This window comes from Suricata suricatta, chromosome 9, assembly GCF_006229205.1.
Source record: "Suricata suricatta isolate VVHF042 chromosome 9, meerkat_22Aug2017_6uvM2_HiC, whole genome shotgun sequence".
Classification (NCBI taxonomy): domain Eukaryota; kingdom Metazoa; phylum Chordata; class Mammalia; order Carnivora; family Herpestidae; genus Suricata; species Suricata suricatta.
The window spans coordinates 31,708,220-31,728,613 of NC_043708.1; the positions used below are offsets into that span (position 1 = coordinate 31,708,220).

General features: G+C 42.1%; 1 protein-coding gene across 1 annotated transcript in view; it reads right to left on the minus strand.

The window, feature by feature from the left end:
* RAD51B (RAD51 paralog B) overlaps positions 1-20,394 on the minus strand; it is a 562,933-nt gene that overhangs the window by 144,386 nt on the left and 398,153 nt on the right. Inside the window, exon 8 of the mRNA XM_029951882.1 lies at positions 15,768-15,864. Within this exon, the coding sequence (XP_029807742.1) occupies positions 15,768-15,864 (97 nt within the window). The remainder of the gene's footprint in view (positions 1-15,767; positions 15,865-20,394) is intronic.

The following is a 20,394-nucleotide window of genomic DNA, read 5'->3' on the forward strand; positions in this document are numbered from 1 at the left end:
TAGCTTTTCCCCTATCTCATCACCCCTTTCAAAGCCACAGGGGCTTGGCTGGTGAAGCCTGAAATGGTTGTTTCATAACCTTTGCTTTTAAATTAAACAAATGACCTCAGATTTTGGAGCAGTTGTTGACTCAGGGGAAAGTATGCCATTAAAAGTGTGCCAGAAACAGATTTAATTGGTACAAGTCCCAAAAAGTGCTCGAAAGAGAACAGGCTTCCCGCATATAGATTTCAGGGAAATTACTCAAAGGCCGCACAGCTTTGTCAGAATTTGAGATGTGAAACAAGGCAGCTGAAAGACTCCATATCAAAAGGGTAAATTCAATTCAGGAGATATTAATCTGATTACCTAAGTAAGGCCGCGAATCGGATATGCTCCATTGTCCGCTCTTGTTCAACCTGGACAGCTGGAGGAGCCAATAGCTTCCTTTTCCCCGACATATAATTAAGTTTTAAGAGATGATCGAGTTACGGATACAAAGTTTTAAGAAATATTTCATTCAGGAGTGGCATTTACAGTGCTCGCCTGTTGCAAGAGACATTGTTCGCTTTATTTCCTTGAGCCACACTGGAGAGTGTGTGGATCAGGGCCTAGGGGCTTGGTGTTTGTGTTTCAGGCTACAATAAACGCCCTCTGTGCACCTGCCTGGAGGAAAAACCAGTCCAGCCGCCTCCCAAGACAAAAGGGCCCTGTATTAAGTGCCGAAAACCCAGACGTGAACTGACCCTGTCAAATTCCAGCTAGAAAAAAAAAATCAGTATTTTTCTCCAACCCAAAAGAAGCTGTCATGTAGGTTTTTGGCTTTCCTTTCTCATCCTCACGGAGTCTGAGAGAAGTCACTTCCTTTCTCACGAGTCTCCTCGTCTTTCTAGATTCCTTTCCCGATGGTGCAATCCATTGCCCAGCATGCTGTAAGCTGTCCTCTAGTGATCGAAATATACTCCCGCTCTTTCTCCACCAGGCCCTTCCCCTGGAACCTTACCCCTAACGATGTATGTCTTTCCAAAGAGATAGCATCATGAATTTACATGTTTTCGAAGATTTCCCAAACACATGCTCATCACAAATTCCATGTACACTTAGAACTTCAAGAATGTTTATCAGTAGGGGAAACGATCAAGATGACACTTGCACCATGCCCATCGTCATTCCCAATGCTATCTGGGCAGAGGCCTTCCTGGGACGTGCGTACCAATTGCAGAGGACTTCTCCAGAGAGCTGTTCAGCTTGGGCTTGTTCTAGAATTAGTCATGCTAGTCTCAGCTGATCTGTGCATTCTCCTGAAGAAAACTAGTTTCTCACAAACTTGGAAACCCAACTACATGAGGTTTGATTTGTGAATTTCACTGGAGGCATGGGCAACTTTACCCCAGTTCACAGATGAATAAACTAAGAAGTGCAAAGTGACTACCTCAACTTGAGAATGCAACTTGGTTACAAAACAGAAAAGGTTCCATTAATTGCAATCTCCGGCTACTCTAAGCCAGCCCTGAATAGAGGACAAAATTAATGAAATCATGAGTTTGATAATTATTGAAGACTGCCATACGTGGTAAGGCTTTGGCTGCAAACCATTTTCGAATATATTTCGTGATGAACAGCTAAACCCCTTTTAAGAGTTAACAGCTTTCTCAAAGTTGCCTCAACAGCTCCTCCAAACTCTGACCCTGAAGGGCAGAAAACCAGATGATTGGCACAGAAAAGCCAGGTTCCCTAACATGACTATTCCAGCAGGATGTGCTTAATTATTTGTGTTTGGAGTGAGCATAGGAACCAAGCACAGTTTATCTGATTTGGTGCTCATGAAACAGCTGGCCAAAAAAACCAGTCACCCACCACAGGTGCTAAGCTGCACAGAGCTACCTTGGCCAGCCTGGCGAGTTCTCAGTGAAACATGTGGCTGATTTACAGCCCATAGTTTTATGAGTGACGGAGGTTGTCTGTGGGCTGATACATAGAGCCCTGCATACATTATGATTCACAACAGACTGGTCAGGGAGTCTGCCTTCATCATGTCCTAATATCCTAAGATGGTAGCCCAAGCCACCAAAAGGTCCTGATGGTCTCTCCTCCCCCATGAGTGCCCCACACATCTACAATTTGCCCCCACATCCTGGCAACTCACTAAGTGCTATGCTCAGTGTGACTTTAACTGTCTTGTGTGTGTGGACCTCTTTTCTGGCCTTTCCTTCTTATGTTTTCCTGTCTCATCCATTGTAGTGCAACACATACAGCCTGTTTAGATGTAAGGTTTGGCTCCAATACCATATGCAGGAATTCTAGGATTCCAAGATAAGGCCAACAAAAATTAGAATTAGCCTTTAAGTTCTGGAGGGTAGAGGCCAAACCTGATTTTATTCTTATTACCCCCGAACACCTAGCAAGCTTTTTTATATTATATTTGCTTCCTATGTGAATGAATGAACAACTGAAAGAATGGAGCCAGTGCTCAGGTTTTGGGTTGAGTCTCATTCTTTTTGGGACAGTAAAGAGTTTTGCAATGGCGGACACCTGGGTGGCTCAGTCAGTTAAGCGTCTAACTTTGGCTCAGGTCATGATCTTGCGGTTTGTGGGTTCCAGCCCCACCCCAGACTCCATGCTGACAGCTCAGAATCTGGAGTCTATTTCGGATTCTGTCTTCCTCTCTTTTTGCCCCTCCCCTGCCAGCATTCTGTCTCTTTCTGTCTCATAAATAAATAAATATTTTAAAACATATTTTTAAAGAGCTTTGCAATGAAAAAGAAGGAGGGATACATTAGAACTGTCCCCATGACATCAGTGGCAGGCACACATATGATGACTCATTGCGATGTGGGAAGAAAATATTAGAATCTATTTCATTTTTTAAAACCTCTATTTCCGGTGTGTTTTATATAACCTAATAGTATAGTACCTCTACATTTTAGAGATAGCAGTTTACATATTTGGGGTTATGTGCCCTAAAACCATGGGTTGTGGATTCAAAAAACTGTGAAGATTGCTGTTCAACATAACTAATGTAATAATGACAGTGACAAAGGGATGTGCCAAAATGCTCATAGGTTTGGGCCAACCTGGGGTTTGCTTTGCTCATCTTTAAAGGAGAAACATAGAAGTTTCTCTGAAACTTGAAAAAGAAATATCAGTTTGCCCCCTTTTTTTTTCATTTTTTTATGTCTTTTATTTTATTTTTGAGAGACAGAGAGAGACAGTGCGAGCAGGGGAGGGTCAGAGAGAGAGAGGGAGACAGAGAATCTGAAGCAAGCTCCAGGCTCTGAGCCAGTTGTCAGCACAAAGCCTGACGCGGGGCTCGTGCCCATAAACTGTGAGATCATGACCTGAGCCGAAGCTGGCCACTTAACCAACTGAGCCACCCAGGCGCCCCTTAGTTTGCCCCTTGAAGAAAGAAACTTCCCAAAGGCATCACCTAAAGTAATATATGGCCTAGGGAATGGAGGCCCAGAGAAGTGAAGTGACTTGCTCAAAATAACATAGATGGTTTGTGGCAGAGCTGGCCGCTGAACACAGGTCTCCTAATTCTGAATGTAATGTCTTATCTACTGTTCAAAAACACCTCTTCTCTAATGTCTAATGAGCATGGCCCTCAGTGAGTTACCACAATTATCATATCACTTAGCATGGGACACTCTCAACTCTGGCAATGGCAGCAGAAATACATGCTCATAGGCTCAGCCAGTAAGTTGTATTAGCATCTTGTAGAACCGAGTATAATATACTGGTCAAGAGCACAGACTCTGGAGTCACACTCTCTGGGTTTGAATCCAAGCTAATCACTAGTTAGCAAACCATTAGCAGCTTGTGTAGATGCCCTATGCTTCAGTGGCTTTGGTTCTAAAATGGAGGTAATAATTGAACCCCACAAATCAGTTGGGATTTTTCGTGCTTAGTTTGACATGTATTAGACACTCAGTATTACTATCACTAGCAAAAAGAGCACAAAAGATTGATTAATTCCCACAGTGCCATTTAAATAATTTGCCAATTTCTCTCACCACCTAGCAAAGAATTACAGAGAAGCCATTTCTAACTCTAACATGCCTTGATAAATGGAAGGCTTACCTGATGCTACTCAGAAGCCTGATGCACCAAAGAAAGCTCTCCCAGGTTGATGAGGTGAAAAATCAAAACCAGATCTGGCCACCCAGACTTTAGAATGGTTAAAACTTGTTATGCAGTTCCCATTACCTCTAGAAATTTAAGGCTATTTCCATCCAAAAGTGATTTCCCCTCAAAGAGATCAAAATCCAAGCTCTCTAGTTTCATCCCCATTCTCTCTAACCTGTACATTGCTCCCTGAGAAATCTCTTTGAACCACAAAATAATCCTGTCTCTTCCCTGTTTCAGTGGCTCCCCATCAACCTCAAGAAAGAATTCAAAGTGACTAGGGTGATGAGTAACACCTTCCACAACCTGGCCACTGCCGATCTCAACAGATGGACCTCATGCCTCTCTCTTCCGTGGCAGCCATAGCACCCCTCCCATAGGGCCTCCATGGCACCTGCCTCTAGCCCATTACATGGGCTTTTCTCTCAGCCTGGAGCACCCTCCCATCCTTTCTCCTCTTGGGGAGTGCTACTGATATTCCAAGATCCAGCTCAAGTGTCTCCTCATGGGAAAGCCTTCCTAGGGAGCTCCCATCCCCCAGCCAGGGCTCCTGCGTGCTTTCCCCAGCGATAGCCTACACCTACAGCCATCATAGCACACTTTGCTTACTCGTCCATCACACCTCCCCACTCCTGACTGTGAGCTTTGTAAAGAGCCTTTGTCTCTGTGCCCTTAGCATCTGCCTAGAACAGGACCTAGTAGACAGTAGGCCCCTAATACACATCCTTATTATATATCAGACTAAACTACTTCAGTCACCACTCCAATGTCAAAGTGGGAGATTTCCCCTTCAAAAGCAGTTATTAGGTTCCCACTCTTTCCCTTCTGACACTTTCCTGCATTGCCTAATGTTATTTATCACACACATTCAGTGCAGGTACATAGTTAAAGTTGAACACACTTTAGAGGAATTTTAAAGTATATATGTTATGTCTGGTGAGAAAAATCAAAATAGCAGTTTCATGCTTCTTTAAGGTAAATACACATCTAAAGCTTCAATTAATCCTTTGATTGCCCCTACTTTGTAGCTGTAGGTGCCTTATTCATTCATCAAATATTTATTGAGAAACTACTATTACCAGGCACTACTGTAGGCTCTGATCATCCAGTGGCAAACAAAAGAGACAAAGATTCCTACTTTCAAGGAGTTTACCTTCTAATGACCACAAAACAAGATTTTTTTTTCTGATTTACCTGAGTTTTGTATCATCATGTCAAAGTACAAGCTATTTTCCTTCATTCCAGTTTGATCCCCAAAGGATTAATGAGGGTCTTTCTGGTTGGGCCTGGGCTTAAGCTTTAGCAACCACTTATTCACTGAGGTTTGCTTCCTGGGCTCTACTTTTAAGTATTTCAATTATTTATTCTATCCCAGGAGGCATGTTCTCTTTATCACTTAGAAGCACTTAACTTATTTTGCTTCTAGCTTCATTTATCTATATATTGTATTTAAAAACAAAATGAAATTTGTCCCCTTAATCCCTAGCCCACTGGGCTATCATCCATCCTCTATGACTGGAAGTAATACTTCCAAAAAAAAACCTTAGATTCTCTTATATGTTTGTGTGGGTCTATTAGTTTAGAAACATGGTTAAGAAAATCAATATCAGAATCTAGAAAGACCTGTCTTCCACTAAAACACAGAATCCCTTCCCCAACACACACAAACATACACACAGACACATCTGCATTTAACCCATAAAACTCAGACCCTCTCCTGAGGGTAGGGAGTAATTTTGTTCCAGTATACATAAGTTATGGAAAGGACTGAACTTATAATGAGTTCTTCACTACACATATTTCAGTTATCCAGCTGCCATCTTGGCTTATCTGGCTTATCTTGTCCTAAGCAGTGGTAAATGATGGCTGACCATGGAATATAGTTTGTGCTAATGTGCTGATCACATGTCCCTGAATAGGGGATGACTTAAACACAAGTAAGTTTAGGCCTCATGTCTCATCGGATTACAATTATTTAGAATAGATAGTAGATTCAGATAAACTAAAGAGATCTATTGCATCCCTGAAGAGAAACTCTAGGGTTAACTGTAGATACAAAGAAAATTTAAGAGGAATCAGATGATTATCTAGACTGGAAAAAAAATGTTTCTAAATGTTATTATTTTTTTAAAACAATGTATTGCCTCAAAAGCATGGACTAGCAATAGCTAAGTAATAGCAAAAAGTTGATCAAGAAGAAGATTCTAGAATGGACGTGACTGACAGGATTGAGAGAAGTACACACACCTCTGTGTTTATAAGCAAACTTGTAATGATAGCTGCTCCATTGGACAAAGTTCTTTAACTAGTCTCCTTGAGAGCTCAGCTGGAGACACATTCATCTTGGTGTTCTTGGTGCCTAACACCGATTAAGAGATTCAATGAATAAAGAATGGTTCTCAAAGTGTGGTTCCTAAACCAGCATTATTAACAACGTCTGAGAATCTATTAGAAATGCAAACTATCTGGCCTCTCCTCTGACAGAATGAAGCTCCGGGAGTGGGAGCCCAGCAATGTGTACATTGATACCCACTCACTTCCTCCCCTGGAATAGAGGTTCTGGTGTGGAAACACACCACTCCATATCCTTCACTAAAGAACAGCCCTATTCTATCTGATAAAATCATCCATCTTCTTTGATTGAGCATGTGGCTTTGGAAGAGATGCACATGGAACTATAAGGAGGAAAGAGAAACATTCCTAGCCACTCAAATAAGCCTCATCAATCATGTTGATCAAGGAAATGACGTGTTGCCAATGGATTATCCTCACATTCTTCTTACAGGGGCTTCGGGAAAAACCATAAACTCCCTAATATGGCATGCCAGATGTCCCTGACCCACACTGTCTACTTCACAAGTCTCCTCCCTTGCATTTCTCCTACACCCGCCCCCTCCCTCCCACTCCCAATCATAAGGAATTGTTGCAGTTCTTCCAATAACCATGCTTTTCCCACCATATCTTTGGTAATGATACACCCCATCTAGAAGGTCATTCTTCCTTCTCTGTATTCTCAGCACAAAGTATAGTTGCTGGTATACAATGGGTACTTCATTTCCCTAGACATTTGATGAGTTCATTGTCTCCCTACTTTCAACCTCTCTATCCCTAACCATCCTACACATCTCATCTAGATAACCTTTGGAGTGCATGGTTATGATCATTTTAGCATAAAATCTAAATTCACTCTGGCCCCAATCCATTTCTAAACTTACTACAAATGACCACTGCAAGCAAATGAAGCTCCTTTGCCCTCTTCCCAGCAAGCATATCCTGCATTTTCCTATAACACAGATCCCAGATTTACTGAGTACTCTCCAGGAACCGTAGAATACAGGAGTGATCAAGACAAAGTCCTGCCCTTGAGGTCATTATATGAAAGCAAAGGAGGTAGACAATAAACCCATAGATTAATTTATAATATGAGGTCAGGTAGTGATAACAGCAATGAAGAAAAATAAAGCAGGCTTGGGAGACAGAAGAGGATGGGATGGAGCTAGGGGTTCCATCTTAGAGAGGTGAAGCAAGACTTCTCTGAGAAGATGACCCTTGAACAACACTGAATGTAGTGAGAAAGGAGGCCAAGGAGGGGATATGGACAAGTGCCCAAGTCAGTGGGAACAGCAAATGCAAAAGTGCAGAGGTAGAAACACTTTGGTGAATTTGAGAAACAAGAGAGTGCGCTCTGAGGCTAGCAGAGTTGGGGGATAGTAACAGGAGATAAAGGCAGGACATGGCCTTAGTTCATAGCATTTCCTGACCTTCACTCTTCTTTGTCTGTTGAAATCTTTTATATCCCTCAAGGGCTATCTCTTACATTTTCCTCCCTCAACCCTTCGGATTCCCCTCTGCTGAAAGAGATGTGTTTTTCCTCCTAGATCCTCGAGGCTTTGGCACACACTGTCTTGTCTGAAAGCACCACACACATTCTACCTAATAATGTTCTCCTTTAGAACCATTCTCAAACTACACTGTGAATATCTTGTGGGCAAGGACCATATCTTGCTCATTTCTGCATTTCCCATAACATTAACAGAGTGCATATAGCAGGGGTCTACAACTCACAAAATTATCAGGTTGGAAGGCACTTGAAAGTCTCTCCATTGAGCCAAAAAGTTGTTTTTGGAGGGGCCATAGCTCTAAAATTATGCTAATATATGCAGGAAAGCAGTTACTGCATAGGAAATGTCAGTATGACCAAATGAAATGCAGCTTAATCTAACCAGTATTTATTGAGTGGCTTATCAGAAAAATGAAGAAAAGCAAAGCCCTCAGAGAGATCTGAACCTAGGTCAGAGCTCAGCTGGACTGTCCTTGGGCTAGATCACCTTCCCAGACCCTGTTAGAATCCTCCCCACATCCTAGTAAACATCACAAATGCATTCTGGAAGTTTTTCATGTCACATTACAATGCAAACTAAGTTCTTCTCTAGGCACCACTCCTAGAAACCAGCCGTTCTTCCCTTCTTTATGATCTCTGACCTAGAGGCCTCTCATATTTGGTATAGAATTCTCTTTGATGATGGTAAACACGAAGCTGACTTCAGAAAATCCTCCCAATTTGAAACCCTCTGAGATCACCCCTCCCCCCAGCATCCCATTCTTGGGCTTTTGGCCCCATCATCTCTGTAGTGGAAACAATTGACAAAACTGGCTTTGGTGTTCTAGTCTCTTCTGCCTTCGTGACGCTGAGATGTTAACAGGAACATGTGCAGATCTGGGAAATGAGCCAATAAATCCTTAGTAGTGAAGAAGTCTGAGGATAAGAAGAAAATGTTTTCAAAATATCTAGCCCAGCCTTCCCATCAACCACCTCAGAGACTGTCTCCCAAGAAAGCTCTCTGACGCTCATCTCATTTAATTGTAATGTACCTCATGCTTCCAGTGTGTCTCTCTTTGGCAAACTATTGCTAGCAAAACAGAGCTTCTGACCAAAAAGCACTTCCTGGTAAATCACTTCAATGGTCCCTTCCTCCTGTTGGTCCCTCTGCCTTGGTCCTATCACTCCCTGGTCTCCCTGCTGGACACCTTTGACAAGTTCCTCACCTTTTGAGATTTACAGCTTGTCAGACGTAGGTAGGTTGTGTCCATCCTCTCTCAACTCTAGCAGTCCCTAACTTACCTAATAATAAATAGCCTTTCTTTAGCTAAACACCACAGGGTTTTAGTGGTTTTAATATTTTTCTATAAATTAGGCCTCTTGTGGCATCTGAACAGTTGTTAGAAGTAATACACATCCAGCTAAGTGCCATGGATCCTTGAATACCAACGAGGGTGGGGCACGGGTAGGTGTGTCCCTTGTGAATGGAAGCATGTGAGGCTGTGTGTGCTGATAAATGTCCTGTGGCGTGGGAATAAAAAATGGAAAGGTCACTAGGACCCTTAACCATTTTTACCCAAAACTCACTCCTCAGAGGCAACAGTATCCAAATTTAGGGTTTGGCTCTAACTTCTGTTCCTGGCACCCGCATCACCACCACTCGCTTATTGTGTAGCCTTTGAGCAATTCCTTTCTCTCCTTCATGCTTCAGTTGCTTGAGGTGGTTTAAGTGATTCATCATTTTAAGACATTTTAAAATGCTATATAGATGTGTTAATGTTAACCATGCTGATCACGGTTGTTAATGTTAACCTCATAGTCACGTGGTGACACTTTATGTTTTCAAAGCAATAATTACACCAACCTGCACTATACCCTTGAGAAGTGGATTTTTTAAGCTGCTCCACCCATTCTCATTTGTACATGGCCCTACCCAAACCAGTGCACATTTCTTAGGTTGGGATCGGGCTGTGGAGGGCCTTGGAGCTAATGCATGGAGAGAGCTCTGCTAACTTGACCAACCACCCCAAAGTCTGTGGTTAATGGATTACAAATTTGGGTAATGCTGGACAATAAATTACAACTATAATAATAAAGCTGAAAGTACACACAATTTAAGCAGAAACACCACTGTTTTTTATCGGAAATGAAAGAAACCATTGATCATAGCAACTGTCTGAGATTAGCAGGGAGCCACATTTTCAAACATCCTGCAGTAAATCCAGAGCAGATCCAGCTGGAAAGCAAGAGTGGAAATAAAACTTGAAAATTCATACCATGCTTTGAAGTCTGCTTCTTTCACAACCATGAGTCTCTGATTTGCCCCAACCATTTTGAGCCGCTCTTGCTTGTTGAATTTATTTTAAAAGAGACACAAGCCATGCACTCACATATAGTCTTTCAAAGGGACTCCAGCTTTTTGCAGGGATGGTTGCTTGAGGAGTATGAGTCCCAAAATACTTTCTCTTACACATGAAATCGGCCATCAAAACTCAACTGGAATAGAAAGGCTTCTAATACTAAAACTAGAAACCATGCTCAGTTCTAGTAAGTACTGCTTTTTCTCTTATGTTCTTTCCTTTACCCATCTATGCACCATTAATGCAGATAGGAGGATACTACCATGCCAGATGCTGGAAATGCCAGGATGGTGACCTCATACTGTCTTCCTTTCCATGAAGCCGTCTGGGACTCCTGAAATGGGCTGTGTCACCACACTAGAGTGACTGCTTTCCCATTAAGTCATCAGAGGAGAGAAAGCCATTGGTGTAGGTTGAGCAGAGCTTCAACCTTGTATGGGAGCCACTGTCACCATACATCGACCTCACCTACAACTGTGCTTGTGTAGACAGGAGCCCAGTCTTCTGTCCAAATCCCAGGTGACTTTAGAATAGGGCATGGCATCTTGGGCCAACTGGACTGTTAGATCCTTTCTCTACTGATCATTATGGGGGAAAGGGATGTTCCCTATAACTGAGATCCAGTCGCCCTTAGTATCTTCAATGACCACCGGGAAGAATTGGCAAGAGCATCTAAGAAACATGTCCTTGGCCACAGAACAGTCACAATAACCTAGTCAGTAACCAGTCACTCAACTTTGTAATAATCTAGTTGCCTTAGTTTCTGTCAACAAAACAAAAAACTAAAAAGGAAAATACTTTGATGCACAGCACCTGGTTGAGAACAATGTAGATTATAAAACCAGAAATCTGGATTTCTGCCCTTAGGTTCACAGGGCAGTGATTTTTGGTCAATTTGCATTAGTCTTGAAGGTTCCATTCTCCCCAAGGAATGAAATAGTGCTTGTGAAGGGCAAGCTGAAAATTGACAAGCACACTGTACTCATGAGAAGTTATTCTAGCAAAATAGGGAAGATTCAATTTGCCCTCTTTCCTTCTCAAGGCACAAAGCTATGGGGCAGGAGCAATGTAGAGAAAGTCCTTGACCTCTGGGGCCCACTTCTCTTTTCTTAAGCTCTCCCACCTGGGAGCTGGATAATTCAACTGTGGAATGAAACTCCAATGAAGAAAATCATACCATGGACCCAAGCAGTGAACATGGTTACACATGATCCAAGCAACAAGCCAGCCACAAACTTAAAAGGAAAACAACAACAACAACAACAACAACAAACCTAACAATACACAAAAAAAGAACTCTCAACTTTACAAACACTGGGAGGGCAACAGCTGGTCAGCCGAGATTAAAGGAGCGTGAGAGAGCACCTCCCCATCTCCTGACTTTTCCTCCCCCATAGAGGTCCTTGGAGCCGGCCAGGGCTTGCTTTTACAGCTCTGTGAAGATGACCTTGTTCCAGCTAAGATAGGGGCTCTTTTGATCTCAGCAGGGGGATGCTCTGGGCCTGCAGCTGGCAGATATTAATAGTACAGGATCTGCTGGGCTGGAAGAGATCTCTCAGTTGGGCCAGGTCACTTATATTCCCTGCTCTGCATCAGAGCAGAAGGGACTTCATTTCCCTGAATCAGTCCCTGCTGGGTATTTCCCTTAGGTCAACTCAGATCACTTTATTGCTGGCTGCTCTTGGCTGCTTGTTCTCACCCCACAACCGTTTTCAAGGGAGTACTGTTTAAGCCGTGCCCTCTGCTCTGCAGCTGAAATCTATTACAGGACAGGGCAGACCTTGAGCTCACCCCATCAGTGTGTTTCTCGCTCTCACTGGGTTGCACACATGTCTTCTTGTGTACAGGTCTGTGTGGGAGAGAGGCAGAGGGAGCAAGAGGCAGACAGACAAGACAGAAATTGTTTGGAGTCAGAAGGATAGAGCCATGTGGGGAGAGGGGGCTCTTATAGGTATGCCAAAGTAGCAATGGTAAGATTCCTGAAGATCCTTTCTATTATGTTTAATGTAGGAAAATACAAGGCCATTCTTCCCACTCCATAAACCATAATTTTAAAACCCCATCAATGAGTGAGTACTCCTGATCTTCAGACCCACATCATGATCTCACAATGGTAGAGCTAGAAAAGACTTCAGCAATCTTGTATTTATCCAGCCTGTCATTTAATAGAAAAAACAAACAACTGAGGCCTCAAGTCATCAAAAGACCTGCCCAAGATCACAGAGCTAATAACACAATGTCAAAGTTGATACACGGGATGCTGGAGACAATAAAAGTAACTTGTACTTATTAACCACAGTGGCATTAACAACCATTGCAATGTATTTGAATAGGTATAAATGTTCTAGGAAAACTGTCCTCACTGGTAAGGAACTTCATTTTAGACTTGAGGAAAAAATATTTCTATAGCCTCTTTACTTGCTTAGCTATACAAAGGGAAAATGTAGAAAGATCAATTATTTCTGTTATCCCTAGGATTTCATAATTTTAAAAAGTTGTCAAAGGATGAGCGGGTAGGTCTCCCCTTGTCCTGAACACACCTTTACCATTTTCTGGAAGCAGTTACACTGGAGCCCCAAAACAATTTCCTTTGTGTCTGCTTTGCTCCTCTTCTTTGCTTAAGATAAATTAGGAAGCCATGACAAAGCAAAGAACTATTACTTATTCATTTTTTAAAGTTTATTTATTTATTTTGAGAGAGAGGGAGAGAGAGAGGGAGAGAGAGAGAAAGAGAGTCCTAAGCCTGCTCTGCACCATCAGCATGGAGCCCAAAACGGGGCTCAAATTCACGACTGTGAGATCAAGACCTGAGCCAAAATCGAGTCCAGCATTTAACTGACAGAGCCATCAAGGCCCCCACTGCTGGTTTTTAAATAAGGAAACAAGATTTTTTTTTTCTACTCAAGGCTGAATGAATGTGTGTGTGTGTGTGTGTGTGTGTGTGTAATAATCACAACAGTTTTTAATCAGGCGCTTTGTGAGAGTCTCATGGTTACTATTTACAAAGTATTTACTATGGTATCCATTCAGCATTTATTTACTGCCTACTGTAAACCTAGAACTTTGTTAGTCACTTAGGTACAACATAGATACAAAAAGAATACAAATAGCCTGTGCCCTTATAAAAGTTTTCCAATCTAGGGGCACCTGGGTGGTTCAAGCCCTTAAGTGTCTGACTTCAGTTCAGGTCATCATCTCATGGATGGTAGGTTCGAGCTCCATGTTGGGCTCTGTGCTGACAGCTCAGAGCCTGGAGCCTGCTTCAGATTCTGTGTCTCCCTCTCTCTTTGCCTCTTCCCTGCTCATGCTGGGTCTCTCTCTCTCTCTCTCAAAAAAAAGAAAATTAAAAAAAAATTTTTAATCTTCCAATCTAGTCAGGAAACCATGAAAAGTTAAAATTAGTTTTCCTAGACCTTTTCTTTAGAAAGGAGAGCAGGTGGAAGGTCCACAGAGGAGGAAGGAGTGAGACCAGCACAGGCTGGAACAAACAAGGGGGTTTTGTGGAAGTGGTGGCCTTTAAATAAACCTTGAAGGGGCAGGGGACTTAGGAAGAAAGGAAGCAGTCGAAGTGAAAAAGAGAAATGCTATTCTAGATGGGACAAGCTGTCTCTGCAGTGACATGGAGGCAGGGGTGAGGAGTGGTGGGCAGAAAGTCAGCATGTTTCCCCCAAGGCATTGCCAAGAATCAAGAGGAACAGGAAGAAAAGGGCAGACTGTGAGGGGTAAGGAAGCATTAATCGTCTCTAGTGGTATTTTGGAAACTGATCCACACAAAAGAAAAGAAAAGCAAAAAAATCCTGATTTTTAGCACGTGCTGATTCCCATGGTGTAAATCCTTCCACCCTGGGTAATTTCAAGCTAACAAACCACAAATTCCTGAATATTTTTAAAGTGGCTTATTGATTTTAGCCCATTCTCAGGAAATGAGCTAAAGCAATTCCAAGATTTCTGAGTAGGAGAGTGACATGGTAAAACAAAGTTAGATTCAGAGAGTTTAATTTGGTGGTAGCAGAACAGAAATGGTAGAGAGGCTGCAGTTAAGAGGCCATTTTGGAGTCTATAAAAATAATCCAACTCTGAGTTTAATAAGTCAACAGATCACAATACAAATTACAAAGAAGAGGTGTCTGGTTATCTCAGTCAGTAGAGCATGAAACTCTTGGTCACAGGGTCATGAGTTCAAGCCCCACACTGGGCATGGAGTCTACTTAAAAAAATGTATAATATCCCTATACATTTTTTTAAAATACAAAGAACAGGAGAGAGAGGAAAAAATATATTTGGAAAGAATAACCAAGAAGACTGGATGAGAGGAGTGCAGGGAGGGAGGAAGAGTAAATGATTTGGGTTTCAGTCCAGGTGATGGGGGAGACACATCACTGAATGTGGAAACAGGGGGCATAGGGCATTTTACAACTTTTAGAGATAAGTAATTAGTTTTTTTTAATGTCTTTATTTATTTTGAGAGAGAGACAGAGAGACAGAGAATCCCAAGCATGCTCCTCACCGACCACGCAGAGCCCGACTGGGAGCTTGATCTCATGAACTATGATATCATGACGTGAGCTGAGATCAAGAGTTGGACGCTTAACTGACTGAGCCACCCAGGTGCCCCTGAGTAATTAGTTTTCCCTCTGAAACCACAGAGAAGCCAGGGCTGTGGTCCTTCCAATTCTTGAGATGGTAAACTGCAGCCAATCCCTGGAAGACCACCTGGGCGGCCAGGAGCCTCACTAGGCCTGCCAGTCCCATCTGCTCCCTCATGAATACTTTTCCGAAAATGGGATCTGTCCCAGCTAATGCACTTTTATCCAGCCCACAACTAGCAGAGCTCAGAAATGTCACATAAGAACTCTCCATAAAACTAGAAACCACCCACTGGCTCAGCGGTGTAATTCCCCTCGCTACATAAACCATGGCCTGCCTGACCTTTGCTAGCATGGGAGGGTGGAGAAAATTTTGCTGATTTACCAACGTGGAGAGTTTTTCTTAATCTTCCTGTAAAGCTGGTTGGGAATGCCACATCTCCAGCACATGACGCTGGTGTACACTTTCAGTCAGTCCCACAGCACCCAGCACAAATCAAAGGCTAAATTGCTGTGAGACCACCAGTAATGCCAACCTGTGAGCATCAGTCTGAAAAACCAAGTCACTTAGCAGTTTTTCAGCCCTCATACTAAGGACACAAAGCACCCTATGGAGCTGTGACAAGGCTCAAGGTAGAGGTGATGGATGTCTATGAGGGTGATTCACTCAGATGAAAAAGGAAGCTGGCCTCTCGAGACCGGCAAGAGACTCTCCAAATATAAGGGATCAGATGCCAGGAAAGTTGGCTAAGCTAAATTGCCAGGCCCTGGCTGGGTTCACTGGTCAGGGCCTGTCAGCCCAATCTCCCAGTACAACATGGGGCAGAGAGGCAGAGGAGAGGCCGTGGGGCTATACGTCAGTGTCAAATTCCAGCCCCTCTAGGACAGATCCCTTACCTTCAGACAGGGACAAATCATCAGCTGGAGACACCAGGTCTGCCTGGGAAGCTAGGGCTCTGCTTAGATGCGTTGTAATTTGATTCGTCAAGATAACCTGTGAACAGACAGGGAGAAGGTGGGGGAAGAGAGAAGAAAGAGAGCAAATTAATTATTAGAGCCCTCAAAAGACAGACTGTGGTTCAGGGGAGGACTGAGAAGCACACAGGTAGGAAAACCCCAGCTCTGACTTTTGTCAGTTTTATCTTTAAGCCAGAATATCTAGCAAAACCTATAGGTCACTCAAAACACAGAAAACGGGAAACAGGCTTCTTTTAGAGCTTAAACCACCAATCAATTCTCTCTCAATGCTGAATGAATTGGGGCTGAGAGGTGTTGTCATATTAGCTAAGTAATAGAAGGCTACCCAGAGAGGACTAAGACGCCTATGAACACATTTTGTCAAACTCCAATTTTTAGGATTATATCCACAACCCAAGACATTGCTAGTGCTAACCAAAAGCAGTAATTTAAAATTTGGATGCCTATAGCTTCTTCCTTAATAACTGAAGGTCAGAGTTTTACATCCAAATTTGTGAAACTGTAATAAGATTCATCTGTAAAGGAACAACACTGTTCCTTGAAATTTGTTGAATGCCAACAAAAAACTTCAAATCTCACTATGTATTTAAAACACAAATTAATATAATCCTACATATGCAAAATACCTGTTCATGACATTTAAAATTCATATGACCCACTGCCACACAGTGGCACTTGATTCAGTCAAGAAACCATTCTTGTCCTTAAAAATCTTCACTTATAAAATTTACTATATTGTTTAGAAACCTGAAGAAAGAATAAAATACAGATTCTCTTCTGAAAGATTACAACATGATTAATGCCGCAATCATTTCTGCAGGCTTGGGTGTTCCCATCATGTGTAAAAACTGTGAGCATCTTGGTCACTCAGAGAAAACCTCCCTTCTGGAAAGGGTACTAGGCATTTAGTCTCTGGGATAGGCATCTCGTTGGACTGTCTTGGTCTGTCCCGAGGGTCAGCTATGATTTTGTTGTCACCGTAATTTGAACAGAAATGGAAACTGTCTCTATTCTTTATTGTCCAGCTTCTCAGCCACACCTCTGTCACTGTCTCTTGAATGAACCAGGGACACATTATAAATCCTGTATCAATGGCAGTTTAATTGAGGGCTGAGAGGGGAGCATGATGGCAAGGTCAGGCAAAGAAATGAAGTACTCTATTAGCAAAAACGACCTTTCCAAGGTCTTTGTTGTGTCAACTAGGCTCATGGGTCTCTAGCTACTCAGCAGTGATGACCAGATAGCGCAGCCTTCTGCTAAGTATTTGCTAACCTCGTCCTCATATTCTTCTGTATTGCCTCTTTTCATCTGGACTGGTGAGAATCACATACAATATGTCTTCAATTATAATGACTATACAATGATTACATAAAATAGTCCAATCACAGCTTGTTCTTTCAAGAACAAGTTTTCATTTTTAGGAGTATGAATAAAAATGATGTCCATTTCTCTCTTTTTAATATAGGGCATGCACTCTAGAGTTTAATAAAACTGGGTGCAAATTCTGACTCTGACACTGTACGCCTTGGGAATGCTATTCAAACTTTTGAGCTTCATTTGTTTATAAGTAAAATCATACCTATTTTATAGATTTGTTACCAGAATTAAGTGAGATAACCAATGTGAGGTACTTAACTTAATGTCTGGCACATAGTAAATATTCAATAAATGGAGGCCATGTATTGTTAGGTTCTATAGGTTAATGAGTTAGTAAATGCCACATGCTTCAGATGATTGGATTTAACAGAACATTAAATCACAATTTTCTACATTAGAATATACTTCAGTACCTGATCATTTCTACCAATCCTTAGTCCTTCTTAAGTTTTATTCAATTTCTAAGAATTTATGTTAAAATATCAGTAAGAAAAAGAGCAATTATTTAAAGGTAGGGCAATAAGATACTGGTATGACTATGAAAACACTATATGCTTTATTTACCAGTGAGCCCAACACTGTTTCTGTCTGCCTTAGCTTTTTAAAATGTGAAGCTTCTGATCAAAATAGGTAAGTTCTACTTTTTTAGAGAATTCTTCTATAAGATGGCTCAGTGAAAATGAAAGAACTCCGATGATATGGTAATAGTAGTACAAAAAAAATGTATTAAATACCTACCTTCCAAGGCATGTTACCATGTACACAGGGGAAAATTAAGAGGTAAAGCCACTATATGTCTTCTCTAGAAACTTGTAAGTTAAAAGATAAGCCATTTACCAAAATATTCAGATTGTTTTTCCCCTCAATTTCATTATCATTCCACTATAATGGAAACTTGTCCTCAGATGATGAGTCTGTTCTACAGAACTAATAAAGTTACATTCTGCAGAACCAAAAACCAAACTGCAGATTCCCTTAGAAGGTTCTCACTCCAATTTACACTCCCAATGGAAGACTAGATGGAGAGAAAAACATTTCACTCTGCAATGGTAAGAGAATCCGCTCCTAGGGGATTTTGCCAATAATCCTCTCCTTTTTTGTTACACATCAGAAAGCGAAATCACTGAAGGATACATAGCAACCAAACTCAGGGTTTTGCTAATCACACCATCTTACTAAACTGTTGTGGTTTTCTAAACCCGTGTTCAGCAAAATGATAGAATGGAAACATTTTCAAATAGCATCAATTACAAATACTCATGACTTGGGCAGAAGTCTATAGACGTGTTGTCCTGGGAGGCAATCTGGAGACTTGAAAACTACACAGTTAGAATAACTTATAAACTACTGCTACAAGTTATACACAGAGTCTTAACACTATCTGGTTTCTGAAAATTTGTTCCAACACTTCAGAAGGGCTTTCTTGCCACTTTGCTCCATTGGAAAGCTTGGGGCTTCTGATGCTTGGGACTACATTTGTGTGAGAGCAGTTTGCACAGTAGTTTGGGTTATCACTTGAGAGTCAGACCAGAGTTCAGATCCTGGCTTCTACCACTTATTAGCCATATGACATTGGGCAAGGCTCATAACCTCTCTGTATGACAATTCCGAACTCAAAGGGTTTCATTACACTGGATAATGAATATAAAGTCCTCAGCATTAGTGCCTGACCAAAGGTGAATGCTTAAATGTTAGTCCTCATTATTGTCATTAGTTATCTTTTGTTTCTGGTACCTTGCTTTTTATTTTTTCTTAATGTTTTATTTCACCCCCACACCTTCCTCATACCCTCTACTCCTGATCCAGAATACATTTTGCTTTAGGGTCCACTGTGTGTCTAGTCTGATCCACCTTACAGTGAAATATTAGAAGTATTTCTGCTGGGGCCTCCAGGAGTAGCCACTTAATATATTCTAGCCCATGGTGATTACTGGAAAATGGGGGACAGAGGAGAAAATAGGACAGCCCTGGAAAAATCAGTGTGGAAAACTGTCTGATCTATAGGCAAAAGAAGCCCCTTTTATTTGACTCTTGGAAGGTGATGGAAAAAAGGGATTTATGGTCAGTCTGGGATAGAATAGGTGAGAATGTAATGTCTGGCCCTGTGTGGTTAGTGGAAGAAATGTTCATGGTCAACAAAACAAGAACTCAGTATTTACAAGCCAGATTTTTTTTAAAAAGCTAAGTATCTGGCACATGCTCTCATTCAACTTTCTGTGGGGGTAGGTGAGAGGCAACTTTGTAAGCCCCACTTTCTACAAGGTGAACTAGAGTCACCTGCCTGAGATCAAAAGCACAGATAAGAAGAGGGGCACGCAGGCCTCCTGCCACTCTCCCTCCTAAGGCAGCGACAGGCAGAGGAGAGGAGACAGAATGCTCAGCTCAGACCCGAGGACAGGTGATTTTCTAGACCTTAGATTCCTTTGTTCATTATTTTTAGTGTCCAGAAATTACAAGATTATCAGTCCTACGTTGTAACAAGCCCAATCTTGGGTTCTGAGGCTACGAAATAACTGTCAGGGAAGTAGGTAAATAGCTTCAGCTTCTACCCAAGAGTCAAGCATTTGAGCTGATCTGAGCAGAAGTTTGGCTACCTTCTTCATGGTTTTCAGTGGCCACAGACACATGTGTCCTGTCATTTCTGAGGCCCACAGAAGGCCTGGAATCTAAAGCTGTTCATGGAGCCCAGGTCTGTGGGCCAGAGTTTAAGGGGGAGGCTGGGCTAAAGAAATAGTGAGGCACCTCGGGGGTATTTCTATGCCCATAAAAACACTAACTTCCTCCCACCCACTCTCTGGCAGAAACCTGCTACAATCTAACACAGAGATCCAGACAAGTTTCAAAATCACTTAAATTGGACCTGTGGGGTTGGTGCAGTTATTGTCCTAGTATTCCTGTTTAAGCAAACGGGCAGTGCACCAGATAACCCGGCCAGCCAGAGAAAGAGCCGCATCCGAGCAACAGAGAGAGGCCGTGGGCTGGCTGTGCTCACAAACTGCCTACCTGTCACCAAACCTAGCACTCTCAAAGTGACAGAGCTCTGTTTTTCAGAGGTTCTGAAGACATAGCTTAAGTTTTTCTTCTTTTAGTATTGAAAATGGTCTGTCAACCCAAGGTACACTTTTTTTAAATGTTATTTTTGATATCTAAAATGATCCCAATTGCCAGA